The sequence below is a fragment of the Lepeophtheirus salmonis genome, chromosome 9 (genome assembly GCF_016086655.4).
Source record: "Lepeophtheirus salmonis chromosome 9, UVic_Lsal_1.4, whole genome shotgun sequence".
In the NCBI taxonomy this organism is placed as follows: Eukaryota; Metazoa; Arthropoda; class Copepoda; order Siphonostomatoida; family Caligidae; genus Lepeophtheirus; species Lepeophtheirus salmonis.
Genome location: NC_052139.2, coordinates 17,554,227 through 17,581,702, shown reverse-complemented (window position 1 = coordinate 17,581,702; position 27,476 = coordinate 17,554,227). Strand labels below are relative to the sequence as shown.

The following is a 27,476-nucleotide window of genomic DNA, read 5'->3' as shown; positions in this document are numbered from 1 at the left end:
TGGAGTAAAATCTTTATATGTGTAACATACTTTTCTAAAGATTCTTATGAATAGTGAACAGGTATTACATAACTAAAAACATTAGTTGAGAAATCCATGGAGCATGGGTGACTAAGTACGTATACGGTATAATATTAATTTATGGCTAAGAAAGAAAGAGAATAAAATATTATGACGTATATATTTGTCATGTTATTCTAAGTTAGCTGTTGACTAACAGTGACTGATTTCGCTCTTCTCAAGATGGCGACTTTTCAATCGACTCTTCGAATTCTTCCACTTATTGCTAGTCGTTGTAGCTCCACTCTTGTGAATCGTTCCCAAGGATTCGCCACATCTGCCGTTAAAAATGGAGGTCAAATGTACGTAATCATATTCAATAAAAAACTGTCTCAAAGGAGCTACAAAATCCTTTATTTTTTTACTATTTTTCCTATAATCTTTTTTATTCAGCTCAAATTGATGGATTTATAATTTAGTTTGTTAATATATATCCAAAATATCCTTTTGCTTTATTTAAACGTCTTCATTGACGTTAATAGTTGAAGGAGACGCCATCTTAGGAGCTCAAAGTTTATATTTTTACAATATGAAATCCACAAAATTCCTTCATTTTGTGTCTTGATAAAAATCCATCTAATGGCTTAAGGAATAAAAAAAGACTTAATACTTACCTTGAATACTGCCAATGACAAAAAGTGATATTTGAATATAATCACAGCAATATGTACTGAAAACCCCTATGAATTGTCTAAATTTGTACAATTGTATTTTCTTTGATCAATTAGGGACGTGAAAATTAGGGTAATTAGAGAAAAATTTCTAATTTTTCCATTGTTATAGTTAATTGATTGTAAACACTATGGATATAGATTGTATAAAAATGTGATAACATATTTTTAGTACATTTTAGGGTCAGATATATAATAAATCTAGGAAGTTGAGGGATAAATTTTTTTAGTCCTTTTATTTGTGGGTCCCATTTTGACAGGCAATAGTTCGCTACTTTCCTTAATATGAATGAAAAATGGGTTTTTATTCTTATAAAACTTGATTGTTTAGTCCTCCAAAATGACCAACATCAACAATGCTTACGGTACATAAAAAAGCTCTATCGTTCTTTAGTTTTTCAATTGAAATATAAATTACAAGTTATACACAATTTTTTTTAAATAAATTAAAATATAAATGACTGTTTTTAGATTCCTTTATCGAAAGGGATTTCCACCCCTGAGAGAAAGTGACAGAAAAATTATGATTGCCTTCAATGGTTTTTTATGGTGGTGGGTTTTCTTCAACTTATTCACGGATCCTTGGACTGCTCTTGTATGTAGACGACATATACTTAACTTAAGCATAAATTATAATTTTTTTTATATTTCTTACAGGGTCACAGTCCTTCTATTAAACCAGAAAAATTTACAAATGAAGAGCTCGGAATTCCCCCTGATGTAGAATGATATTTTTAAATCAATATGTAGTAGAAATCAGTCTGTTATTAAATATTTATTCAGATTTTGTCGTAGATTTCTGAAAGAAGCTTTTAAGCTTATTTTTTATTTCCTCGAGTTTGGAGGTGGTTTTTGATTCAATGATGACGAGTTTTCGGGTGGTGATATTGTGTAGGGGACCAAAGGCTAGAGCTATCACAGTGCAAGCTAGGCAGATCACATTATAGGGCATAGAAAAGTCCGGAGTAGGTAGACTCACCAATAATACTTCTGTATACAGTCGCAGTAATTGGGGAAAATCCGGAGATTCACTGGTTTCAAATTGTACTATGTAGTCAGTTATATTCATGTCATTTGCAATTAATGTTGATATAAGGGCAGATCCGATATAAAAACCTTTGTTGGCATCTGGAGGATATTCGAGCCATTTTAGAAGAGATCTTTCAAATTCAATAGAAATGGACGTGACGGAATGAGGTGGTAAATTCAAGACAAGTTCTAATATATAAGGTCTTTCACGGTCTCTTCCCGGAATAAATTCGATTTTGAGGGGTTCAACTTTTGCCCCCTCTTCTGTGGTAATTGATAATGTATGTATAAAGATTCTTAAATACCACGGAATTACATCTAAATAAACAATAGGTAGCTCTTTACTTAAACTATTCGTCACTTTGGTCACTATGCCGCCCTTCTCTTGTCCATAACCACTCAAAAAACGTGTTGAAATAACTGGAGGAGGAATTTCATTGCGAATTATATTACCAAGAGTATAATGCCATTGTAAATTATTTATTCCACGCTCCAACAAACTTCTTATATCAAAGCTCAGATGACCTCTAGGATTAGACTCATAAGGTATATTTTTAGGACTTATGGAATAGGAATCTTCTTTGGAGTTCCAAACAATATTGGCAGTTTTAGCAATGGGGCAATCATGATGAAGTCCAGTTCCGAAAAGACTTCGTAAGCTCCAATCTTTTTGTTTTTGTAAGCCCATATCGAATACCAAATTTGCAAACTGTTCAAGCTCCCATTTTAGTTTAGTACATGATTCATCAGCACACTTGGGTTTTAGAGAGAGACCCAAAGAATGAAAACTAGATTCTTGAACTCTTCTAGCTGTTAAGAGCGAGGCTAAACCTTTTTTGCCTTGACAAGGTAGGAGCTTCTTCCAAGGTGTTAAATTTTCAGTACACAAATTCTCTCCTGGGAGAGATGCCATTCTAAAATTGGACATGTTAACCGTAGATTCTTTGTAATAAGCTCCTTCAGGATAGAAGGAATAGGATGGACTGAGAGTATGAGCCTCATCTAGAAAATTGAGACTGGCACAGAGCTGACCCGAGAGTGCATTAACAAATCCTTTCCAGCCCTTTTTATTCATTTTCCCATTTTCAAACCAAGCAGAGACAACTGCCCCTGGAGGTGAACTTGAAGAAGGAGGCCACCCCCAAATGTTTGAGCGCCAAACACCTCTCCCTAGAGTGACTTTAAACTCCCGTAGTCCATGCTCCTCCAAGAGTTCACCAATGGGACGAGGAAAGATGTTGTAGTGATCTAATAATAGAACATTGAAATAGAATTAAGTCATGCCATGTTTTTAATCATGAGTAAATACCTCCACTAGCATCCGCAGTGGATGTTGTCAGTTTGAAAAATGCTCCAATGTAATTTCCATTTCGACCCAGAGGCGTGAGGAACAATTCCTCTTTATACTCATCCGAAAAGGAGGACGCCAGTGGCAAATGTGCTAACACACTCAGAGAACAAAGTAGGAAAAAGATGCCTATCATTCTATTCTCTCAAAAATAGAATTACGAAATTAATTATTACTTATTAATAAAGAGTTTAATCATAAATACAAAATCTGATATCCATTTGTTGACACTGAAAGATCGAAGTTGTGTGATTTTTTAATGGTAGGAAATCAGTAGTGCTGAAAAGGAGAGTTCTATGTTATGTTGCGTGTAGTTAGCCTAATTAGGCAAAAGGAGATGAGCCTTTGAAACAAAGTAGGGAAACCCACTGTTGGCTTGAGTTAGCATTTAGGCCGGATAATAGTAGTAGTAGTATATATTTCCCTGGCAAGGTGTCGCTTTTTATGATAATACAGATGACGTCAATTTATCCTTTTCACTGATGCCGTATGCAACTTTTTCCTCCTTTCTCAGAATTACCTTTTTAATTCAGTTAAAAACGTGAATTCATGGAGACTTCGTATTCAGTTATGAAGTTACATTAAACGCTCCTAGCGGACAAAAAAGAGTCGCTATGACCACTACGTTGTACAATTATTGATCACGTGGGCTCCGTTATAGCTACATTGTTTCACAGCTATGAAAATATTGATAAGGGGGAAAAGGCGAGTCTGAAGTTTTCTTCTTCTAGCCACTGCTATTATTATATTAATTATTATTTGTTGTGAAAGAAGATCATTTATCAATGACGTCACTATAGTACAAACAATGAACAACGGGAACGACGTTTATAATTTGGTGGATGGATGGCTGGAGTTAGAGTCGGATCCAGGTTTATTCACTCTTCTGTGTGAAGACATGGGAATACCTGAAGTTCAAGTGGAAGAAATCTATGACTTAGAGTCTTTGAAAGGGGATGAAGAGGAGGAGCCGATTTTGGGCTTTATATTTCTTTTTCGGTGGATGGAGGAGAGAAGAACGAGAAAGAAATTAACAGAGGCCACAGAGCATTTATACGAAAAAGATCCTTCTATCGTTAATAATTCTCTCTTTTTTGCTCAGCAAATGGTTCCTAATAGTTGTGCGACCCATGCTCTTGTTTCCATACTTCTAAACTGTTCACAGGAAAGTATTTGAAATTGAGAGTTGTGACTTGAGATATCACTTATAAGACAGGTCTTCAACTCAGTTTATTTTTATTTTTTAGGTGGAACTGAGTCCCACTTTGTCGAACCTCAAGAAACATGTTGAAGGAACAGATCCTGAAGTCAAGGGTTGGGCTATTGGAAATTCCCCAGAGCTAGCACATGCACACAACTCTCATGCTGTACCTAGAGCAAGGAGACGAAGGGATCGAAGTGCAAATAATGTAGCTGCTTTGCCCTCTTCAAGATACACTGGAGAGACCTTCCACTTTGTCAGTTATGTTCCTGTGAATGGCTGTTTATATGAACTTGATGGACTTAAAAATTATCCTATCAATCATGGAGAAATTCCTCCTGGCGAAATATGGACTGAAAAATTTCGACGTGTCATGACACAACGCCTTGGAATCGCCACGGGAGGGGAACCTTACCATGATATTCGCTTTGCTCTCATGGCTGTCGTGCCTGATCGAAGAATTGCTGCTCTTAAGAAACTTGCAATGCTTAAAAATAACAAATTATCTCTCAACGCTGCAATGAATCAAGTTATAGATCAAAATGAATCTCTGTTTAAGTCTGAAACTGAGCAAGAATCTAATAGTGTATCTGCTATTGAGGATTTGTCTTATTCACCGGAGTTTATTGTCATAGAAAAAAAAGTAACTGAACTTTTAGAAAATCCCAATTTTAAAGACGTACCTCTAAATATCAATGTTAGTTCCAAAAAAAGAAATGGTCGCAAAAAGGCATCTGTTCCAAAATCCCCGTTTCTAATTAATCCTCTATTATTTAGTCACGACTATTCTAAACCTCCTTTTATGCTTGAGCAAAAAGCGGATAGTATTGAAGTAGTGCCTTCCTCACCGGAGTCAATAGAAGAACCAGAAGAAATAGTTCAAAATACTCCTCAAATTTTACCTGACCCTTGCTATTATGAAATAATTGAACCTTTGAAATATCGGCCGTCAGAGATAATTCAGCTACTAAGAACTATAGAGTTAAGTATTGGTCTTTTTCAATCCAAAATCAAGGATGAAACTGACAAACGCCGTAAATATAAGATCGATGACTGTCGAAGAATTCATAACTATGACGAATTTATTGTCACATTTTTAGCAATGCTCGCGGAGCAGGGTCTCATTGGTGACCTATTAGACTACAGTTTAACCACTAAGAAAAAATTATCTGGTGGAGTGTCTCAACAAAACGGAAATAAGGACAGTTCATCTACTTCCGGAGGTTCTTCTGCAAAAAAACTAAAAACATCTGCAATATCTAAAGTCAACGCGGCAAAGAAGAGTAAAACTACTTCTAACCCTAAAGGGAAAGTTGGACGACCCAAAAAGAAAAAATAGTACAAATTCCTTGTTTATTTTATTTTGAATTGTTGTGACATTAAATTTTACTGTGATTTAAATGTTATATACAATATATTAAGTTTGCCCTGTTTACATAGGAGTAATTCATTATTCTATATAAGTTTCTCAATTTTTAATACTGAAATGGACAAAAAATCTAATGAGTTAAAAAGTATTTTAATTTATCCCTTTCAAACCTATATATAAGAATTTTGAAATATTTTTTCGCACTATTTGTACGTGATTTCAAATGCATGATATCTTCTTGGATTTTATGTATAACTATAATTTCTAAAGGGGCAAACTTGTAAATTTTTTAGTATTTTGAAGACACAAATGAGTTTGTTTGGATATATCCATCACAAAATACAGTGATTAAATATTTCAATTTTTTTTTTCTTACGAAATTATTAATAATCTAAGAAGCAAAATTTCAAATACTTTCATGATTTGCCCATAGTCATGGATACCAGAGAAATGGATGGACTGGCTTTTTCATCTGAATACCTACCTTTGCCATTCTTTTTTTATATATACAAGAACTTAGAACATCTAATTGAAGGGCTGTGCCAAGAACAACTAATGCGCTTCTTCCTTTTTTCTTTTCATTTGCACAAAGTACTCTAGTCAATAATTAATAATTTAATATTGAAGATTGTGGTGTTTATCTATTATCATTATGTGTTGCAATTTTGGGGTATATATCCAGCCTGAAAGATCCAGGAAGAATTCGAACCTATTATATTTCACCGATTTCTAAGGATCAACCACGGGATTGAACGTAAGAAGACTATGAAACATTTTTCCTTGAGTCTTCCATCAATTGGCATCCACGGAGAACTTACTTCAGGATCGTATCTCATAAGAAGGATTGAACATATACACTGCCCTTGTTCAATCCGTTGTCATGCATTTCTTTGTCTAAGAACGTAGTTTAACACTCAATTATAATGTATCTATAACTTGACCATTACATATGAATGCTATAATAACAGTTAAATTAAGCAACTTTTCTTGGAGGCATGCAATTTTCTCAGTAGGGTTAATGTCCCTTATATCTGGGACTGCCTATACTTCTGGTCATGAGTAACCTCAACCATTTAATTCCATCAATAGACGATGTCTCCAATGAGTAAGGGCACTTTTTGGACTTGTATATGCTTTATCAGCATATGAATTCAGACAAGACTCGGACGCGGGATTTGAAATAGCTCCTGCTCCTCACTCTTTAACTAAGAAGAACCTATACGATAGTATAATCATGATGAAGTCAAATTTAATTTCTAAATAGATCAATCATCTCTGAAAAAGTCAAGGAGGAAGAGGAGTAGCTCTGTCCGTACATTGCCACGCTTAAACCTTTCTATGGAATGTTTAACGATTAAATAATCCCTCTATTCAACGTCGACTCGTTTTATCCTTTCCTCTCTCAAGCATTTACCTCATCTCTACTTCGTGATCATTGTAATTACCCGTGATCATAATATATATTAAGCATGGATGCTGAAGGCTCTTCCCTTTTAATAACCTTGGATTCTTATCACCCATCCTAGAAGCTTCAGCCGTACGAGATAATTATAACATCTCTCTTGCCGTTGATAGTATTTTTTATCACAGTTTTTGGAAATCAAATAGCTGTAAGATAGTGATTTTGTTATATAAAATGTGGCATTGGTAAATAATGATTTTATATACCTTAATTCTTACTATTTCAATGTTAAAAATAATTATTTTATATTTGATGACAATATACATTGTTCATCAAATTAATCATATCAAAAGTCTGGTTATTATTTCTTTCTTTTATTTTAAGTAGTTGTCTTTCAATTTTTGAAATCAAAAATTAATTAATACTTTTTATAGTAATATTTATGACAGAAAAATAGTATGATTTAATCATTCAAAAGTAAAATATACCTAATTATATAAACTCAGTACATACAAGCTATGAACTCTTTGCTAGCTCCAAGTTGTAATAAAAATATTTATTGAATAGAAATGTGTACTAATTTTTTATTTACTCCTTGTCTACTGTCAAAGGAAATAATTTTCGACTATTATATACATTACAAAAGAATATCAAAAAAATAGAAAAATGGTATCATACCTAATTTTATTCAACGGGTATGAAAATTTAGTCTAGATATTTTTCGATTTAATGATGTATTTGTCGATTTTATATCGTCTATCAAATTAGCCTATATGTATTAGTTTTTAAATTTACACTCATAAAGATTTAGACAATTTTCACACCTTTAGTTGTTACTTTATACTTAGACGTTCCCTTCTTAATCCCTACTTATGAGCTATGAGCAGGGATTAAGATTGGACATCTAAATATAAGGTAATATCTTTGTGAAAATTGTCGAAATCGTTGTGAGGATGCATTTAAAAAAAGTATATGTTGATAACCTGCAGGATATTAGTAATAAAGATAACTAGATGTAGTTTTTATAGTAATTTCTGTGACCAAATATGTCGTCTATCAAATTTGCATAAACTTTTCTTTTTTATTTATATTTGTAAGAATTTGGACAATTTTCACATCCATAGTAATAACTATTGCGTTTGTTGTCATGAAGGGCGGAGAATAACAATAAGGTTTGCTCGAGAGTTAAAAGTGTTGGTGTAAATCGGGTGTATTTTTTAGTGGACTTTTTTTTTTGGAATTGGTAATCTTATTATTTAATTTTCTTACGCATAGCAGTTGTCATTAGTGTTGTGTCGCTTCTTATATTATTGGTCAGTCCTTGGGACCGGTCCTTGGAACTTTTTCTACAAATGTCGATGGTTTATTAAGCCAAATAAGATATATGAGACATATCTTAATATATTGTATATCTTGTAAAAAATATTCCTATTTTCAATATTATTAAAATTATTATTTACTTAGTTATATAATTTATTATCTACTATAATATATGTGTTATAATAGTACGTGTCTGTCTGTCCGTCTGCATATAAAAACGCAGACAGCCCTTTGACATCAAATAAAAGTTGATCAGAATTCTGTGTTACGTACTTAACCTTGTACGCTCGTTTGTGACTAATTCGTCAAATCATAATTTTTGGAAAAAAAAATTACAAATCAATACATATTCACAGAAAATTATTTTTTTTTGGAAACACATTTCAAAAATTATATTTAAAATATAAAATTCTTTGAAAAAAATTTCAAAAATTCACAACTATTCACAAAAAATTTCATTTAAAAAAAAATACAATTATTACCTATCCACGCCCTAATATTCATGTTTAAAGATTTTTTTTTAAATTCCATTTAAAACTTAATTTAGGTCCATGTTTAATTCTGATCATACCAAATTCTTGGGCTCTGGTGGGCAAGTTTGTTTTTCCGCTGATAAGTTGATTTTTTTTTTCATAAAAAAGATCGATTCCCCGTGTCTCAAAGTTTTTTTAAGGTATGGGTTGTAGATTCGAAAATGTACCAAAAAATTAAAAGTACTAAAAACCGAAAAATGGGGATCGTTCATATATTAAATACGAATTAAAAAAGGGAATGATGAAGAGGATTAGCGAGTTTGTCTCAGTATGTGTATAATAAAATAAATCGAAATATAATATCCTAAGTGCCCAAGGTTATACCATAACACGTGTACGACTGATATTTGACTTCCACAACGCTTTTTAATATTGACGTCATAGTGTATGAGTAGTTCTGTGTTTTGTCAAAATCTGTCTTTCTTACCCGGCAGTCGGCGCGATACATTAAATTGAAAATTCTAGCAATAGTGACGTCATATCAATTTGAGTGGGTACGTGTTTTGCCAAAATCTTCCCCAGTAGTCGGACAATACATCAGATTGAAAATTCTAGCAAGCCCGATTACATGATGGTCTAACCTTGTATATCTATGAACTTTGCTAGTGCCTATATATTAGTATGTTCATAATCATAAAATCAACAATTCTTAAAATTTTACGGTCTTTACATTTTGTTTCATATTAAGGAGAAGAGTTCTTAATTGATTTTTAATTTTTTAATGGCCTGGGCTAAGCTACTCTAGTGTTATAAATATAGTTGATAATATTGAAGAGAAAAACGCGTGCAAGGAGGAGGGGGGAAAAAATACATATGGTATCATTGTTTAAAATACTGATGTGATTATCATCTGCCTGCTTTATTATGATTTTTGAGGGTATAACGAATGTATTTATTAGCAAAATGTTTAATGAAGATATACTATGTATAATTGACTTCGACGTTTTTTATCCGTTACAGTAGATTTGAAAACGTCACACTCCATGAAATTGTAATTCATTATGAACCTTATTCTCAGAATAATAGCTAATGAAACAACAAAGTAGAGTATTTGAAATATATTTGAAGCTCAAAGTTTAAAAAAGAAGGCTTTAATTAAATATAATCTACATACTAAAAAATAAACCATTAAACATTTAAGTTAAATATACATAATTAGACAATTAAAATCATATAACTATTAATAATAATAAATTATAAATACAGAATATTGAAATAATAGATTGATCCAGATAATTTTTTCTTGTTCTAACATCGGAATTCCGTTAAATATGTCATAACTTTAGGTTGCAATACACAAGCGAGACGTGGAGTTTAATCAAAAAGATAATCACCCCTCTTCTTCATGTGGAAGTTGCTATATACAATTGTGCACAGGATAGATATATCTCTACCGATGAGATCGAACTAATTATTAATAATAAAGTAAATGTAAAAATCATAAAATTAGACAATAAATATATTAATAAAAAAATGTTATAAATAAATTCATCGTAAAGATTTAGAGCAAAAGCTAATTATGTAGTAATGTCCGGCGATATTACTCCCTATTAAGAGCATCAAAAAAGATTTCCCCCCGTTATTTAGGTATGCTTATATAACAACATACTATTATCATGAAGGATATACACAATTGTTAATTATAATGCAACACCCAATGTAACTACCCTCGTTGTTGTGACCATTTAAACAGTTGTTTTGTCTTTTATGAGTTTTCTGAACACCACTTCTTGGAGCCCATCAACCATAGCTAAGCCTTAAGTGATAAAAAAGTAATATTTATTGACTATGTAATATTGGAAAACCTAATTATCATACCCAAGTCTTAAAACGAAGTAAGTAGTCTCAGACAAACTAGTTGCAAACCATCCAAAGCTACTACCCCCGTTGTTATGAACATTTAAGCAGTTGTTTTTGCCCTTTACTGAGTTGTGTATCATAATTCTTGATATGTTTAGCTAAAATAGAATCATATTTTATGGTTAGATTTAAAAAAAAATTGAATACTTACTGTGAGATAGTACAAAATTCAGAGTTCCATTTTGATATTCGTAAATACTTTTTACTGATAACTTGATCGTCATTTGGTGTGGATGACTCAAAACATTTTTAAATGTATTTCTATATATGACATCAGTAACAACATCCTCCATTAATTTAATGATGGTTTCTCGGGAAGGGATATGTTTACCCTTGTATTTCTCCATAAATTTTTTGAACGTAGATGATTAGCAATGGATAAGGTTATATTACATGCAATAAGCATCGTTGTGAGATCAGAGTTAAAGTCTGACTTGATGTATTCATCGTGTTAAATTGATTTTATAGATGAATATCGATACCCTTATTATGAGATGAGGATAATGAGTGGCGTGTAATTCTAGACAGGGTACTAAAGGCACATTTATATCGACAAATCCGACAAACTATCTGTTTCTCATCCGGCAAGTATTTTCCAAATTCCTAGGCCTCCATTTTCAGAAATCCAGACAGAAGGCGACGTTATTTTTAACATTTTATTCCGTTCTCTATCGACTATCCCCATCTAATATTATTATATTAATATTGAATAATAAAGGCGGGAATGATAACGTTCATGATTGATAGAAGATGTATATTATTTAATCAATGATGCCATAAGTATTTCTTCTCTTCTCCTCGCACGCTTTTGTATTCTTACCAAAATTATCACCCTTAGTTATAAAACAGAAAAAAATAATAAAGGAAAAACACCGTCAATGATGTCTCTTTAAGGACCCAAAAGTGGGACTGGCTTAGTCCTAAATACTACAGTCCTAAATAAGATTCAATTATATTCAAAACTTGATTGTACATTCGTGTGTGCTCATAAAAAATGGAGAGTAACCTGGAGGATTTGTTGCAAAGCTATAAATGTAAGTCCTTGTTGGACTAAGAGTATAATTACAATTATAAGTTAGAATTAATTTGTCATGAAAATCGTATGTATTATGAGCATGCTAAAAAAAAGAAACCGAAAATTAACACGGTAATCCTGAATGAAGAGTATAAGGGAGAATACCACTAAGTCGATTAATCGTCTCACCAACGACTTCTTTGAGGATCCTAGGACCATCAGGAGGGCTATAAAACACAATTTGGGATTAGGTTCTTGTACAATGATCCCACGCCACTTTCTGATAGAGGGCATAAAAGCCAGGAGCTACGAAAGGTCCAAGAAAATCCTCACATAGATAAAAAAAAAAGGTCAATTGTGAAAATGTTCTCGTACAAGAACATTTTCACAGTTGATCCATTCAACAAAGGCTAGAACAACTGCTGGCTTGTGGAAACAAAAGAAGTGGTCCAAGGGGTTTACCACACAAAATATCTGGTCCAAACAATTTTCCTTGGCGTTGTGGCCTCTGATGGAATGAAGATGCCTCCTTTCTTTTTCAAAGGTGGGCAGAAAATTGGTCAGGAGGCCTACTATAAGATGCTTAGGTATACCATCTTGTCATAGCTGAAGACCAACTTCCCGGAGGGTAACTACGTGTGGACTTAGGATGGCACCCCCTGTCACACGTCCCCCAAGTGCTAAACGTTCTGACAGATAGCATAGCTCGATTCTTGTCCAAAGAGATATGGCCCCTTTCTCACTAGATTTCCACCCACTCGACTTTTCTATATGGAGCACTTTGAAAGGGGAAACCAACAGGACCTCATATCCAAATGTGGACTCACTAAAGTAATCCATAGCGGCTGCATAGGAAAACTTGTCAGAGGAGTTTGTCATCAACTCCTGCATGACTTTCAGGGGACGTGTAAAGGTTGAGATTGATAATGAAGGTGGGCATATTGATTAAAAAAAACTTAGAAAATATAAAAAATACATAAATTACTTCAAAACTTACAATAAAAAAAAATTAGAACAGGATAAAAATTTCATAGTTAATTACTTTAAAAGTTAATAGACAAAATGTGTCCTCTTTCTTATTTTCATAGCTAATTTATTTCTTATACGGCTCTTATTTAATTTATTAATATATTTTAGTCGAATAAATGTTCGAGTACGTATACATTTTTTATAACTTCAGGAGGTTCATTAGGGTATTTACTTTGAATAATTTGTATCAGTCTACCCATAAAAAATGTTATAGTATCAACATAGTCGCCGTGGAATTGATTAAATTGTCTTCCATTTTCTCTGAAAAGTTTATTAATTCTTTAGATGGTTGAATTAATCCCCCCCTTGATAAAGTTTGTATCCATGGACTAGTCGGAGCATTAAGATTTGAGGTATGGATTCCTAATATTGGGCATTTGGGGAGAAGATTTTTGGCCATATACCCCACAACGTTTATAAATCCCTCATCCTGACAGTTGATTTTATTGGGAATACTTGCAAACTCTACTACATTGTAGTTTATATATTAATCTTCACTACCAGATTCTGTGTTCTTCTTGTTCTTAAAAACAAATTGTAAAAATCAAAATCTTCAATGTCTTCAATCGTTTCCTCTGTTATAGATTCATGATTTTCTCTTAAATCTTTTTCATCCAATATACTCTCTGTGACTTGTAGAATTATGGAATGAGAGGGATCGTCATTTTGAAAATTAATTGGAGTATTTTCAACAATAATCTTTTCAGAGCCGCCGTTCACAATAATACAAAATCGATCTATTGCTTCTACATTAGGATGAGAGTTAGCTCGACCAATATATCTAATTCTGGAAAAAAAAAAAAAAAAAAAATCGAGGCAATTCTGATTTATGCGAGATTTCAATTCATAGGGAAGCTGAATTTCATTTTTTAAATCTTCATAATTGACTTTATTGAAATATTTAGGCATTTTTGGTAAGGCTTTAAGATAGATGATTTGGATAGGATAATATCGTTAGTGTCGTTCCTTTTAATTTGTTTCATTTTTCCTATCACATTTATCATTGAAAGAAGAATTCCCCTTTGCTCCTCCAAATTAACCCCATTACCACATCCAACACTTTTATTTATTATAGGCTGTGAACTGTTAATGACATCAAACCATTTATCTAAAAGTTCGATAAAATCAGCAAATTTCTGTTTAGATTGATCCTCCTCAGTTAAAAGTCGAATGACGCTAGCTTTTGTTTGACTAAATAATTCAGCAGCTGGCCAAACCCGTTTTCTGGCATTTCCAACTACATTTAAATGATCAGAACTTAATTTATGGCATATTCGAAGCTCCACATTATCCATATCTAATAGTGTTCTAATTGTCTCGATTAAAGTGAGAGTTCCATCCTCTAATTGAAAGCCCTGATCAATGAAATAATTTCTGAGTAACTGCAGTAAATGAGGGCCATCTGCAAACGTATATATACGTTTGTCCTTGTTTGTTTGAATTAGAAAAATCTGTTTTATCAGTAGATAATCCTAATTCTGTCAAAACATGGATATTTTTGGTCCCATATAAGATACTATTACAATAATATAAATCCCATTATTTTCCAATTCTAAAATAACATTGCAAAGTAGCTCTTTTGTTACCGGACAATCATAGTCGAAGCAAATGGGTTGCTTCCAAGGACTTACCAATCCTCAATTGAATTTAACCTGAATTCGAGACATAAAATAAGAGTAATATTATTTATCTGCGAAAATAAAATATTGTACGGAAATAGTATCGATATAAATTTTCATGATATTTGGAAAGATCATCGGATTTTTTTTCAATGAATAGACGACTGAATTTATATTTAATTTTTGTAAAAATCATTTATTTTTAAATGGCCTTAATACCAGCAAATATACAGTACTGCTTGACTGTAATTTGAAGAGTTCCACATACATACATTCTGCCACTTAAAAATGATTTTTTAAGTAAATATATTGAAATAATGCTAAGACATACGAATTTATTAACCCAGTTTATCCAAGGCCTTCAATATTATATATAGATCTATGTAACTGATTGGAATATTATATATACCCATTAAATCATTATTAATCTAAAAACAAGAAACTGTTTCCTCGCGTTTTTAATATATTTTATTAAATGATAACTGTTTTCTTGGTTATGTAAATGTTCAGGAGTTGATGATTGAATCACACTGATACAAAATGAATCCCTGGAGTTATAAAATGGAACTTCTTATTCGTTGACATCATCATGGATAGGTAAGCAGGACGTAGCTCGATGTACTAAAAAAAGTATGTTAGGTTATCCAATTAAGATGACTAAAAAAGCTAAAAATATATACCTTGATTTAGCTGTAAAATATTTTGGAATGGATTATTTCTTACAAGTGATATGTTAAATAGAATGGCTGAGGGATAAAATACTAATTTAGGAAATGTTGATACGGCTCACATTTTTATTTCACCTAAATAAAATAGCTAAAATATAATTACCTGCTTATTTTTCTTTGGAACATAAATCCTTGGATCGTGAATACAATAGCAGGCTTCCTCCTTGATCTTCACTTCATCAAAACATAAGTCGGCTAGGTTTCCTTTGGGAACTTTTGTTGATTTTAATTGTTGAGAGACAATTTCAATAATGTTAGATTGAACACCAGGTATTGTTTTAAAATTTCGGATCCACCTTTTTAATGTTGATACGCAAGGAACCGGAAGAAGGCCACTGGACAGAAAGTCTCTGTAAGCTTTTGAGGAGAGAGAATTGAGTACATTCCTTGAATAATATCTCTGTATTTCATCTACCAGACTTCATCCCGCTGACAATAAGTTTACCTTGAACCTTAGTAAAAAGAATTTAAGTTCCCCCTTCATTGACTCTTAAAATATGATCTAGATTTTAGCTTATTGTTCTCCGATTGGAAGATCTTAAAAGTTTCCTAAAGTTGCTGATTTTTTTTCCTAAGTGACTTGAGTTCTTGAGTTAGGAGATCTTCTTATTTCATGGTTGATCTATTTATTTATTTTTAAAGTCAGGGATCCGCACGCTTGGCTGTATGAATCGGTCGTTTTCACTGTATAAGTTTGAGTGGACGAGTGGTACATTTTTACTTTGTTACGAGACGATGAGTCAGCTAGTTCCAAGGGCGTTTGAACGGAGGCTTTTACAATATTTAAGCTAAACAACATCAGGAACAACAGCCGGTGCAAAATAATTTGGAATTGGAGCTCTTTCTTCATTTGCCTTCAAAATGGAATCGACAATCCTTTGCTTCCCTTGCTACCTTTCCCTTGGGGTCGGCAGAGTTTTTTTCTCCTGGTGCAAGATTTTTGGAAGGAATAGCATCCAATTTTAATTTTTCTTTTAAAAGATCTATCTCATAGTTGTTTTCTTCATAATGATTTTCAAAAATTATAGGTGTCTTTCCAAGGAGACCCTTTTGATGGCAGGCTCTTTCCCAAATCTTTCACCTTAAACAATCCTTAGGGAAATCCTGGTAAACCACATTATTAGGTGAGCTACAAATGGCAACTGAACAAAGCCAAGTTTTATTGCAGGACTCCAACGCCAGATACAATATAAATTTATGAATTTAATATAATAGTAATTTATTACTAATGACTATTAAAACGATGACCAAACAATTTATTTTTATCGATTATGAAGTCACAAAAACAATCCTTCTATTTAGGTTGACTAACGGTCGGTACGGTACAACAATTTGAAAAGGAGTGCTAGCCCAATGTATGTTATTGACATACCTTGTATTTCTAGTTACCTTGGTTATACCATAACGCGTGTACTACTGATGTTTTGACTTCCACCACGCTTGTTAATATTGACATCATAGTGTATTAGTGGTTGCAGGTTTTCTCAAAATCTGTTTTTCATGCCCAGCAGTCGATACGATACATTAAATAGAAAATTCTAGCAATAGTGACGTCATAGACTATGCGTGGTTGCGTATTTTGTCAAAATCTACCTATCTAACCTTGTATTTCTATTAACCTGGAATCCAATGGTTTTTTTCATTTGCAAATGATATTTAATTTATGCCAAAAACTGAAAATTAAACATTTTTCAGATACATTGTCTTACCAGAATAAATATAAACTATGTCTATTTCTAGGGTTGTAAATCGTAAGCATTTTGAAGCTGTAAAAGATACCCCGATAATCAATGTTTGGTCACCCTATCTATTCTAAACTTTATATTAATTAATTATTGATTCTTTGTATATATAATAGCTGAAGTAAAAAGTCATGAGTATTTTTGCGATTTATTTTGACAATAAAACTATCATAGTTAGGATTATCCGCTACAGATGGCTCTCAACGGTTTTCTGGCACATCAACTTGGGCAATTGAATAAGTGCTCACATGCCGGTCCAACTCGACAATTTCCATTATTTACTTGACATTTTCCACATCCAATTTACGATAACAGAATCGTTGGAACCACCGCTTTGCTTTTATGTATATTCGATACTGTATTGGGTCCATAAACAGCACAATTTTTTTGTCCGCCTGCTCCGCCTTTTCGCCTTGGTCGTAGTGAGAGTAAAGAATATATATTGAATTTTCTCTTTTTTCCTTCCATTTTGAAACGCTGTAACACACAACTGGCTTCACCAAACAAAAAATGTAAATTACCTTTTTTTAAGTGTACGCTTAACCGTTAAGCATACTTTAGACTTCGTTTTTGATGCATTGTATTAATCGTTAGATATAACTCACTAAAGACATCTTGCAAAAAACGCACATAACTTTTTTCTTAACCTAATACATTGTACAAAGAAATTCCCAGAGTCTCTCAATAACTGATTCGAGATTTTTTTCAACTGCTTTTTATTAAACTTCGATGGATAAAGTTGGAACCGGGGCTAGGGTTTTTTTGATGCAGCCAAGTTTTAATTCAACCACTGAAAGTATCCGTAATGAATACTAATTGTGGGGTATTATTATTGTAAAAAGTACAATTTGACAAGGTTCATATTGTATGTAGTCCGTCAATATAAAAACAAGCTAGAATGATTTAAAAAAATGTTCCTTTAATCGATCAGATGGAGTTGCACTGATTAATTATAAGTAAACATTATAGTATTACATTTACTCGATCTGACATAGGAATTGTCTTTGAAGTCGATATACATTCAGTATATTTCCTTCTCTAGGACCAACCAATACACGGCCCTATATATATTGAGTTCCAAAGAATAATTTCTGCCGAGCACGTTGTCCATTGAGCTACGTCTTCCCATGACATTTATTCCAACTCTGATTTTTAAACAAAAGGGATTTTGGCCTTAATAAAATACCTTTTTGATAATTAATTTGGTTCCTTTTCAATCCAATGACTTCTTTTATTTTAAAGTTAACTATTTTTATAATGACCTATTCGAATTCCTTTTCCTAAATTCTGTCAATATTTAGTTTGATGACATTTTTTAGGCAGTAATATTTCTATTTATTCATAAGTATTTTCAACTGTTAGGGTTTTGAAATTTAGTTTGATTAATTTTTTCAATGATTCCCATAGACATTTTAGACAAAAAAAAAAAAAAAAAAAAAAAAGCTTCGGTGCCCCCAGAGAGCGTTCTTATTTTTGTACATTCAATTTAATTTAGCAAGCTCATTTGGAGTATTTTTTATGTCTCAAAAACTGTAGAGCTTCATTTAACAAGCGTGCTAGTGTATGTATGTATATTTACTCTGGGAGCCTACGACGGAAGATTTCACCCCATAAAGTACAAAAGGTTTGACCCCTGGCATTACTTATGTCACCTAGAACATTGATTTTTTTTGTCAGCTTGACCGCCCCCCTACTGGGTCTGACCTCTAGAGCCCCCTGTAAATAGCCTCTGGATGTTTCTTTTTTCAAGGACAAAACTTGCATCAATATATAGTACTATGTTAGGACATCATAAAAAATTGACAAAAAAACTCCATTGTCAAGGTGGGGTCCTGATATAGCATTATCAACATACTATTTGAATTTAGGGAGGGAGGGGGGTACTTTTTGGGGGTCTTACGTAATTTTCGGAGACAGAAGTTGGTTAACAGTCTTTTTTTTTTGTTTTTTTATAATGCCCTGAAATAGTAGTATACATTGATGCAAGTTTTGTCTATTTACTTTGTGAATTAAAATAAACCATAAAATCAACTTCTTTGGGGCAACTTGAGAGGCACTTTTACGATAGATTTTTTTTGTCAGTCTTTATTTTTTATGTGAATATTTTAGACGTGGAGTTTAATCAAAAAGATCATCACCCCTTTTTCTTCATGGGGAAGTTGGGGTATACAGTTGTGCACAGGAGAGATGTATGTATCTCTACAGCTAAGATCAAAATAATTATGTATAATAAAGTAAATGTCAAAATCATAACATTAGACAATCAATATACTAATTAAAAAAATATGTTTGAATTAAATTTATCTCTTCTTCCAATCTTAGTACGAACAACTTTTAGAATCCTACTTTCATTTATTGTATGTTTATCTAAAAAAAGAAAAGTTAATCCATGCAGTCAAATTTTAAACCTTAATTACTTATCTTAGATATAAAAATAAGACTCCTTTATAACTGATACGACAATTCAGGCAACCATTATTGTCTTAATGTAGTTTTCTAACACAACATCGTACAGATTTAGAGGAAAAGCTAATTATGTTATGTCCGGCGATATTACTCCTTATTAAGAGCATCAAAAAATATTTTTCCACATTATTTATGCTTGTACTTACTGTTATCATGAAGGTTACACATAACTGCTAATTATAATGCTTCACCCAATGCAACTATTCCCGTTGTTGTGACCATTTACGCAGTTGTTTTTACCTTTTATGAGTTTTCTGAACGCCATTTCTTGAAGCTTATAAACCATAGGTAATCCTTAAGTGATAAAAAAGTAATATTTATTGACTATGTAATATTGGAAAACCTAATGGTCATACTCAAGTCTTTAAGTGAAGAAACTGGGCCTCCATTTCCAGAAATTTAGACAGAAGACGACGTTATTTTAGGCATTTTATTCAGTTCTCTATCGACTATCAGTATCTAATATTATATTAATATTGAATAATAAAGGCGGAGAATTATAACGTTCTTGATAGAGGAAGATGTTTATTATTTTAATCAATGATACCATAATTATTTCTTCCCTTCTCCTCGCACGCTTTTGTATCCAGAAAAATTGAACGGAACGCCGAAATAGCGGAACGGTTACAAGCCTGCTTCATAGGTAGGGGGAGGGGGGATGTAATCCGACTGTTATAACGGCTCTGGATGAAGTATACAAACATGGAGTATACAAAGAGGAGGTTCTAGCTCCTTCCCTCCTTGAGAAGTTTCGCTGATTACTTATTGATGATGGTAAAATAATCAAAAAAACAATTAATTAATTATATTGCAGTTAAAAATTTAATCACGACATATTCTGAATAATTAATTATTTATCGATTGAGTCATCGACGTAAATATGTATGACTCATTTTGAATATTTAAAAAAAAAATCGAATTTCTTTTATTGTCTCCATCAATTTGAATTTGGCGCTCTTTGAAATATTCAATGATACAAAATAACCTCACAGCATTACCTCACTAAAACAAAAATAAAGATTGTAGTTTGATGGCAGCTGTAGATTCCCTCATCTCACATAATGGCTATTTCATAATTTATTCTTTTTGATAAATAAATAATAAGTTATTTTAGAGATGGGGTTTGTCTAAGAGCCCCAGGAGAAGTTGGGCATGAGACACATGGAATTACTGAATTAATACCATGGTTAATATTCGCTGCCAATTATATTATTTTGGGCTGCGAATATGTATTACTGCTATAAAAAGGAGAGCCTTCTAAACTTAAACTATCAATTAGTCCAGGAAAAATATTATAATTATTTTTAAATTAATTAAGGTTTATTTTATTATGCCTTTTTAAAACAGTTTACACTAAACATAAACTTATGCTCCGGTTCCAAAAGGACCAAAGTACAACTACTTGTTGAACCCTCGTTAAACGAGTATATAGGTATTGTGGATGTCTTATTATTTCTGGATTACGGTAACTTCGTATAAAACCTAATCGTATTAATTTTTTTTCGTATAAAACCATTTCCTATAAATCTATCAGGAAACGGGGGGATAGACTTTAATAATTGTCATTTTGTACCCCAAATATTGGAGGTGTTTTCGTGTACCGCCGATACTTAAGACACGTCTAATAGCCCCCACCATCCCCCCCCCATTGTACCCCGAATGTTTGGTGGTGTTTTGGAGTTCTTATTGGATTAAAATTATAATCTGCTATATGTTCTTCCTATATATTGTTTAGTAAATGACGAAAAACATTACAGCCTTCCAGCCAACTCCCTGTGGACGCCCCTGTTATTAGTCCAATATAATTAAACATTCCATAAAATATTTTAAAATGAATTATTTCAATGATAAAAAAGTTGACCTGTAAACCGTCACCTTTTTTTCACAATAATGCTTGCACATTGAATTGAAGAGGCTCTTTTTGAGTTGCAGCGGGAGTTTATTCAATTATTTTGATTAGTGTTGTATAAATAATAATTGAACATAATCATTGTTATAAATACACTTTTGACTGAATCATGATACAGAAAAATAACTTTCCATATCAATATCTGTAATTAAGCTTAATTTATTCCGATTTAATTAGTTAATTATGTGAAATTATAAATATAAAACAGGGATCGGTATTTGGGATGTAAATGTCCTGTAGAAAGGTAATAAATTGAATCCTTGTGTTTTTTCTAGAAAATAAAAGTGGGGCCCTGTAGTTTTTTTAAAAGACCTTTTTTTCAAAATATCAAATTCTAGATCCACAGAATCAAGTAGGATACATTTAGAAAGATCAATATATATTCACTTATTTTTTGTTTGATTAACATCTCTTATCGGTATCACCTTTAAATCTGGAATAGGAACCGATACATCACTAATAACTACTTATATATTAGCAGAACAATGCAATTTATGACCGTTTCAATAGTTTTTTTGAACAATTTCCTTGTTTATGCCGCATCATTATTTAAAACCTTGGCTTATAATTAGAATTACCTCAAGTTTAAACTAAATGCTCAAATAATTAGTTACCTGTAATATGATTTTTGAGGGAGAAAATTTATTAGAGCCTTTTCACTTGAAACCAGCATTGTTGATGTCGGCCATTGTGGTGGCCTGAACAATCAAGTTTTATAACAATAAGACCGTTTTTCATTAATATTAAGAAAAATTGTGAACTTTTGGATATCAAAATATGACCAAAGAATAAAAGGACTTAAACTTTTTTCTTCATCAAAATTTGCATGTTGCCCTAAAATATATTAAAAATTTGTTATTATATTGTTATACAATCTATATCTATATTGTAGAAAATCAATAAACTATAACTATTGAGTGAATACGATATTTGTCTCTAATAATCCTACTTTTGTGGTCCAAATCGATTTAAAAAAAAAGATTTTTAGAACGTATTACTTTGATTTAATTCAAATAAAATTGGTATCAAGTAGTATTCAATGCAGAGTCAAGTCTTTTTTATTCTTAAAGCCATTTGATGAACTTTAATCAAGATTTACTCGAAATTGATCTATTTTATATAGTAAAAATATCAACTTTGAACTCTCAAAATGGCGTCTCCTTCAATTATGATGCTATTTATGACGTCAGTGAAAACGCTCTATAGAGGGAAGAGTATCATCATTAAAATAACGAGAAAAGAAGGTTTTCTAATCTCAAATGAATTATTTTTCTTAAGATTTTGCCCTTACATAGTTATGGATTTGAGATACTTTAACATAGAGTCAATTTTTTCTTTCCAATAATAACGAAATATCTGAATTTATTCCTGATCTTTTTTTATCATTATGGTCCACAATTTAAAAAAAAACAACTAAAAAAAAACCATGTCATTAATCTAAGGAAAATTAATCCTATTGTATTTCAAGGTTCAATCAATTAGAAATTGGAAGGATAATTATCGTACAGTTTATGATTTACATACATAATTACAATAAAACATTTAATGATATTTGAAACCTAATATAAATAGCTAGAGTCTACAACTTAAAATATTTTGTATATTATCGTAGTATTATAATAATATAATCTTTATGTGAAAAGATTTTTTTCAATAGGTTTAAATTTTTTTTGGCAAATTCGAACGATTAAATCACAATTTCATCCAATCGGAAAGGATTTTAAAATGTCCTCAGTAAAATGAAACAAAGTATGCTTGAAACTAAAACACTGATTCCACATTGACTTGATCCAGAATTTTTCCCTGGATCCAAATTTGCAGCTGTTTTTGGAGTGGGATTAGGGGGGTTTCTTGGGCCATCGAAACCCTGTGCTTGGAGTTGTGCCATCACTATTGGCTCTTTGAAGAGTACATGGGATAGAAAAGTTCCCTTTTTGATTCACAGAAACGTTATTTTTAGATCCTATGGCACGAAGGATGTAGGTGAAATTTTTACATTCAGCCAAAGCCGATAAAGGTATTTCCGCTCTCAATATGCCATTATTGTCGGCAGAAATGGGACTATACTTTTGAGAGGATATCACTTTTTGACTCAAATCCCCGTTTTCTTCTTGATTATGAATACGGATTTCTAAGATGTATTCAGATATGATACACATTTCTGGATCAGACATTTCACTCCATTTGGCGGATACAGTGTCATTCAAGACCTGGATGGAAATAGTTTCATTCCAATTTGAAAAGTTATCCATACAGGATTCGTAGCTGTTGTGAGTGTCTGATCGTTTCTTCGTTATGTTCATTAAGTTGGAGTCCTTCATGGTATGAGAGCTATTTTCCATATTTATGGATATTGATGTTACTGTTGTGTCTGTGGTGGTGGTGGTGGGTAATGGCTTAAAGGTTGTTGTGGTAGGCGATAGAGTTGTCTCTAAAGTTGTGGTAGTTATTGTTGAAGCTGTGGTATTCGTCATAGTTGACTTATTTGTCATTTCCTTCTCGAGAGAAGGAATAGTTGATGTTGCTTGAGTTACTTCATCATTCTCAACAGCAGCTGTAGTAGTTGGTGTTGTTCCTGGGAATTTAATAGGGTGATTCCCATGCTCAAAGTCAACAATATCCAATTTTCTATCAAGTTTGCAAGGTATTTCTCTCAACGTTTTCTCAAAGGGTGCCTCAAGGTAGGATTTATCTTTAGTTTCAACAACTAGCCTAAGCTGACTCTCCCCTGACTCACAGAGGCCTTCAGGAAGTCCACGAGTACATCCCGAGCTGGATGTTACACACAAAGTATATTTTTGTCCAGAGTTTAAAATAATGAACACTTCCGTTCTATAGTCACATAGTGACGCATTGGAAACAAAGAGCGTGCCCGTGTCCCAAATAACACTCATTCGAGGACTATTCGCTTTGTTAAAAACGGGAGGCGATAGAGTAACTTTGATGGGAATACTTTTAGAGTTGGATACTTCTTCATTCCACTTTGGATTAGTACATAAGGGATATACTGAAGGGAGAAGTGAACTACTCATCAGTATGATCACCTGGACAAGAAACGATGTTGAGGTGGATAACACCATTTTTTTTTACCAAATGAAAAAAGAAAGTGTAAAATATGCCTTCAAATAGATTTTTAATCGTCTATCATAAATATATTATTTGTCTTTACTTCACAATCCATGCGCGATCCTCTCTCTATGATTTCATTTTACAACTAATCATTGATTGTAAAAATAATGTTAAAAAACAAAACACAAAAGTGTAATGGTAGAATTCGAAAGAAATACACAGAGTGAGTGACTACAGATATGACGAGTGAGCGTCAACGTAGCGTGAAATATTGTACGTATTGCGTGCGTTTTAGTATATATTTTGTTTTAAATGCATAATAAATATATTTATTTTGATTTAGATATACATACTATGAGAAGGTTTTGAATGGATATGTAAAAGTTAAACGTAAATTAGAGATTAATAATAATTACATCCAAAAATAAAGTCTATATCAGAACAAATCGTTGCTATACCTGGCTCTTAAATAATGTATGTATGTATGTAATGGTATATTCCTTGTGTTTCTAAATCCAACAATCAATATTTTCTAATTAAACGTCTCACAACAATTAATAGATATGATTAAATGATTCATTCCACATATTATTACTTACCTCAATCATAAAGTATGCAATATGTTACTTTTTGTCATTATTATAATACATTTATTGTAAAATCCTCTAACTTTTTGTTTCTTCTTCTGCCTTTCTAATTTCCGTCAATTTTGTTCCTACCTCCATGTTTTCTGTACATACATAAACAAAGTATCTTTTCCTCCCTAACCTATTTACTTCATGCGGGCCCGTCATCGATTTACAATACAACTCTTTAATTATTCATTGATAAATGCCCTAAACATTTTGTTCATGTTGATTGTTCATTCTTTTCTTGATTTTTTATCATTTAATGGTAGCCCCATATAAGGTATTAGTTTAGTAACTTTTCAGTAATGATGACTAACCAAACCACTGAAATTTTAGTTTGTTGTACTAAATAAATAATGACATTTGCCAGCAATAATCAATCAAATGTTAATGTGAGGTATCTGCTACATACCTTTACATATGGTCTTATTAGTGCTGTTGAGATTCGGTCCGAGACCTATTTTTCTTTTTTTAAATGCTCCTTTAATTGATCAGATGGAGTTGCACTGATTAAGTATAAGCAGGCCTCATCAACCAGGCTAGCCCGCGGCTAGCAAAAAAGCAGTGGGGCTAGAGCATTAATGCCTTATCTTAAATACCGCACTTACATAGGCAATTTGGGTTCAAATCATGAGTATTACCTTGTGCCAACTTCTTTAAAGTCGAATAAACATTTATAAAAAAATAATATAGGGAATTGATGCTCTGGAAGGAAGAAAAAGTCCTTGAGCAATAAAAAAGATTTTTTTATCAACATTTCTTTTTTAAAATACTTTTCCTGGGCCTATTAATGAAATTTTTCCCGGAAAATTCCCCCTTGGAGAATTCCCCCGGTAAATTTTTCCTCTGGTGAAATCCCATCTATATTAATAAACCAATTTCAAATAAAAAAACAAAAAATAAAGTGAGTCGTTCTTTTTTGCACATCTATTGTCTATATATTTCCTAAATTAACAGCAAATATAAACATGAAATAATAGAAAAGTATAAACATATATCAATTTTAAAAGAAATAAATATTCAAAATCCAATATTCTGAGCAATAGCTTGAAAATATCAGAATTTTTAGGGTTATCATAATTATTTAAAATACTCACAATATGTTGGTTACAATACCGATATCGTTTTCTTTGAACAGGCGGAGGATGACCTACAAGTTGTTGAATGATCTCTATGCGCATCAAGTTTTTTTCATCTTTTAAAGTTCGAGAAACTTCCAGAGAACTGGATGGAATTTTATGGATACTTAATGAAATAATCATTTTAAAAAAACCCGCTCTAAATATCATATGAACATGCTTGGTTCTTTTATTCTTTTTATTTACTAAGTTTCAGACTGATCTGTTATAATCTCACAAAATACAGATATAAATATACGAGTGCGACCCGAAAAGTTTCCAACCTCAACGTGAAGATGGTAGCTGTATTGGCAGTTGCTCACCAAAGTTTCATCCATTTTAGACGCGTATTTGTGATGCCATAGTCGTTTGAGTGATTTGATATGAGTGTTTTTGTGAAAATGGACTAAATCTCTTATTGAGCTGCCATTCAATATTCGTTTGTGAAACTGTGGCCTTAAAATAGATTCAAAAAGTTTATTATGTTAAAATTAGACGCGTCAAAGTCAATCCAACCCTGGGCAATTTAGCTCAAAACAAAAAGTGTCTCGTGAACAATTATTTTGCAGAGAAAAACGTGAGTACTATTTGGACAAGTTACAAAGATGGGATCATCGTTGGGAGAAGCGTGTAGTATCTTTGTTAGGCCGGAAACTTTTCTGACCATCCTCCCTTATAAAATGTATATGAACTTAAAAAATAATTCATAGTTAAGATTGAAAAATTGTAGTGTATAACGTTTACTTATACTTAATCAGTGCAACTTCATCTGAATAATAAAAATAACATTTAAAAAAACATTCTAGCTTACTTTTATGTTGACAGACTTCATATGATAATTAACGTCGTCAAATTATATTTTTTGTTATAATAATAGTTTTTTATTAGTATTCATCACTGATACTTTTAGTGGTTGAATTAAAACATGGCTACATCAATCTTAATTTTTAAGTCGTAGTTTTGTTTTGTTTATTGTGTGTAATTCATGACAATACCATATACCAATGAATATTATTATTCTTAGAATTCATATAAAATGTCGAAGGGTCTTTAATATCAGTTATAACTAGTTATGATTAATGAATTGAATTGAGTAAATATAATCTATTATGGAATGCGTATACAGCTATTGCACACGGTTTTACCGTGAGTGGGGCTTAAGGGAAAGACAAAATGGTGGTCTCTTTTATTACCGTCGTGTTGACATTTATGTCTCTTGTAGAGTGTCGTAATCACAGTTTTATTATTGGAGGTGTCTGATTGGAGTGGGAATTGATGACTCACCATTAACAGGGTCGATAAATACTACTACTCTATATATTAATCGGGAACCAGTGATTACGGCCCTATTATATACTT

The 27,476-nt window shown here is 32.2% G+C and overlaps 4 protein-coding genes and 3 long non-coding RNA genes across 9 annotated transcripts in view; 3 read left to right on the top strand and 4 right to left on the bottom strand.

The window, feature by feature from the left end:
- Polr2I (RNA polymerase II subunit RpII15) overlaps positions 1–27,476 on the bottom strand; it is a 566,921-nt gene that overhangs the window by 218,293 nt on the left and 321,152 nt on the right. The gene's annotated exons all lie outside the window — the stretch shown is intronic.
- LOC121124841 (NADH dehydrogenase [ubiquinone] 1 beta subcomplex subunit 2, mitochondrial) lies at positions 190–1,547 on the top strand. Its single transcript, XM_040720043.2, has 3 exons — positions 190–362; positions 1,203–1,326; positions 1,389–1,547. Exons 1-3 carry the CDS (start codon positions 244–246, stop codon positions 1,458–1,460), a joined length of 315 nt encoding a protein of 104 aa, XP_040575977.1. The 5' UTR covers positions 190–243; the 3' UTR covers positions 1,461–1,547.
- PIG-T (phosphatidylinositol glycan anchor biosynthesis class T) lies at positions 949–3,486 on the bottom strand. Of its 2 annotated transcripts, XM_040720040.2 has the most exons (3): positions 3,314–3,486; positions 3,070–3,245; positions 949–3,008 (listed from the first exon to the last, which is right to left on the bottom strand). In XM_040720040.2, the coding sequence occupies exons 2-3, from the start codon at positions 3,242–3,244 to the stop codon at positions 1,507–1,509; spliced, it is 1,677 nt and encodes a 558-aa protein (XP_040575974.1). In that variant the 5' UTR covers position 3,245; positions 3,314–3,486; the 3' UTR covers positions 949–1,506. The 2 variants fall into 2 exon arrangements, with proteins under 2 accessions (XP_040575974.1, XP_040575973.1); XM_040720039.2 differs by having other exon boundaries at positions 3,070–3,474.
- caly (ubiquitin carboxyl-terminal hydrolase calypso) lies at positions 3,696–5,744 on the top strand. The gene is given in 2 exon segments (XM_071891281.1): positions 3,696–4,277; positions 4,321–5,744. Coding segments are annotated over 2 exon segments (1,689 nt in total). The 5' UTR covers positions 3,696–3,916; the 3' UTR covers positions 5,649–5,744.
- LOC139906440 (uncharacterized) lies at positions 6,465–7,650 on the top strand. Its single transcript, XR_011781957.1, has 2 exons — positions 6,465–7,288; positions 7,515–7,650. It is a non-coding gene; the product is annotated as an uncharacterized lncRNA (long non-coding RNA).
- LOC139906413 (uncharacterized) lies at positions 10,029–11,761 on the bottom strand. The gene is made up of 3 exons (XR_011781907.1): positions 10,945–11,761; positions 10,752–10,891; positions 10,029–10,689 (listed from the first exon to the last, which is right to left on the bottom strand). It is a non-coding gene; the product is annotated as an uncharacterized lncRNA (long non-coding RNA).
- Positions 14,907–15,205, bottom strand: LOC139906416 (uncharacterized). Its single transcript, XR_011781912.1, has 2 exons — positions 15,137–15,205; positions 14,907–15,077 (listed from the first exon to the last, which is right to left on the bottom strand). It is a non-coding gene; the product is annotated as an uncharacterized lncRNA (long non-coding RNA).

What these genes read in the sequence shown, in the direction of transcription:
- LOC121124841 (XM_040720043.2), top strand. Translation starts at nt 244, where the DNA reads ATGGCGACTTTTCAATCGACTCTTCGAATTCTTCCACTTATTGCTAGT. An exon ending in GTTAAAAATGGAGGTCAAAT is followed by an intron (nt 363 to 1,202) that starts GTACGTAATCAT and finishes GACTGTTTTTAG; the next exon opens with ATTCCTTTATCGAAAGGGAT. An exon ending in CGGATCCTTGGACTGCTCTT is followed by an intron (nt 1,327 to 1,388) that starts GTATGTAGACGA and finishes TATTTCTTACAG; the next exon opens with GGTCACAGTCCTTCTATTAA.
- PIG-T (XM_040720040.2), bottom strand. Translation starts at nt 3,244, where the DNA reads ATGATAGGCATCTTTTTCCTACTTTGTTCTCTGAGTGTGTTAGCACAT. An exon ending in CACTGCGGATGCTAGTGGAG is followed by an intron (nt 3,009 to 3,069) that starts GTATTTACTCAT and finishes TTCTATTATTAG; the next exon opens with ATCACTACAACATCTTTCCT.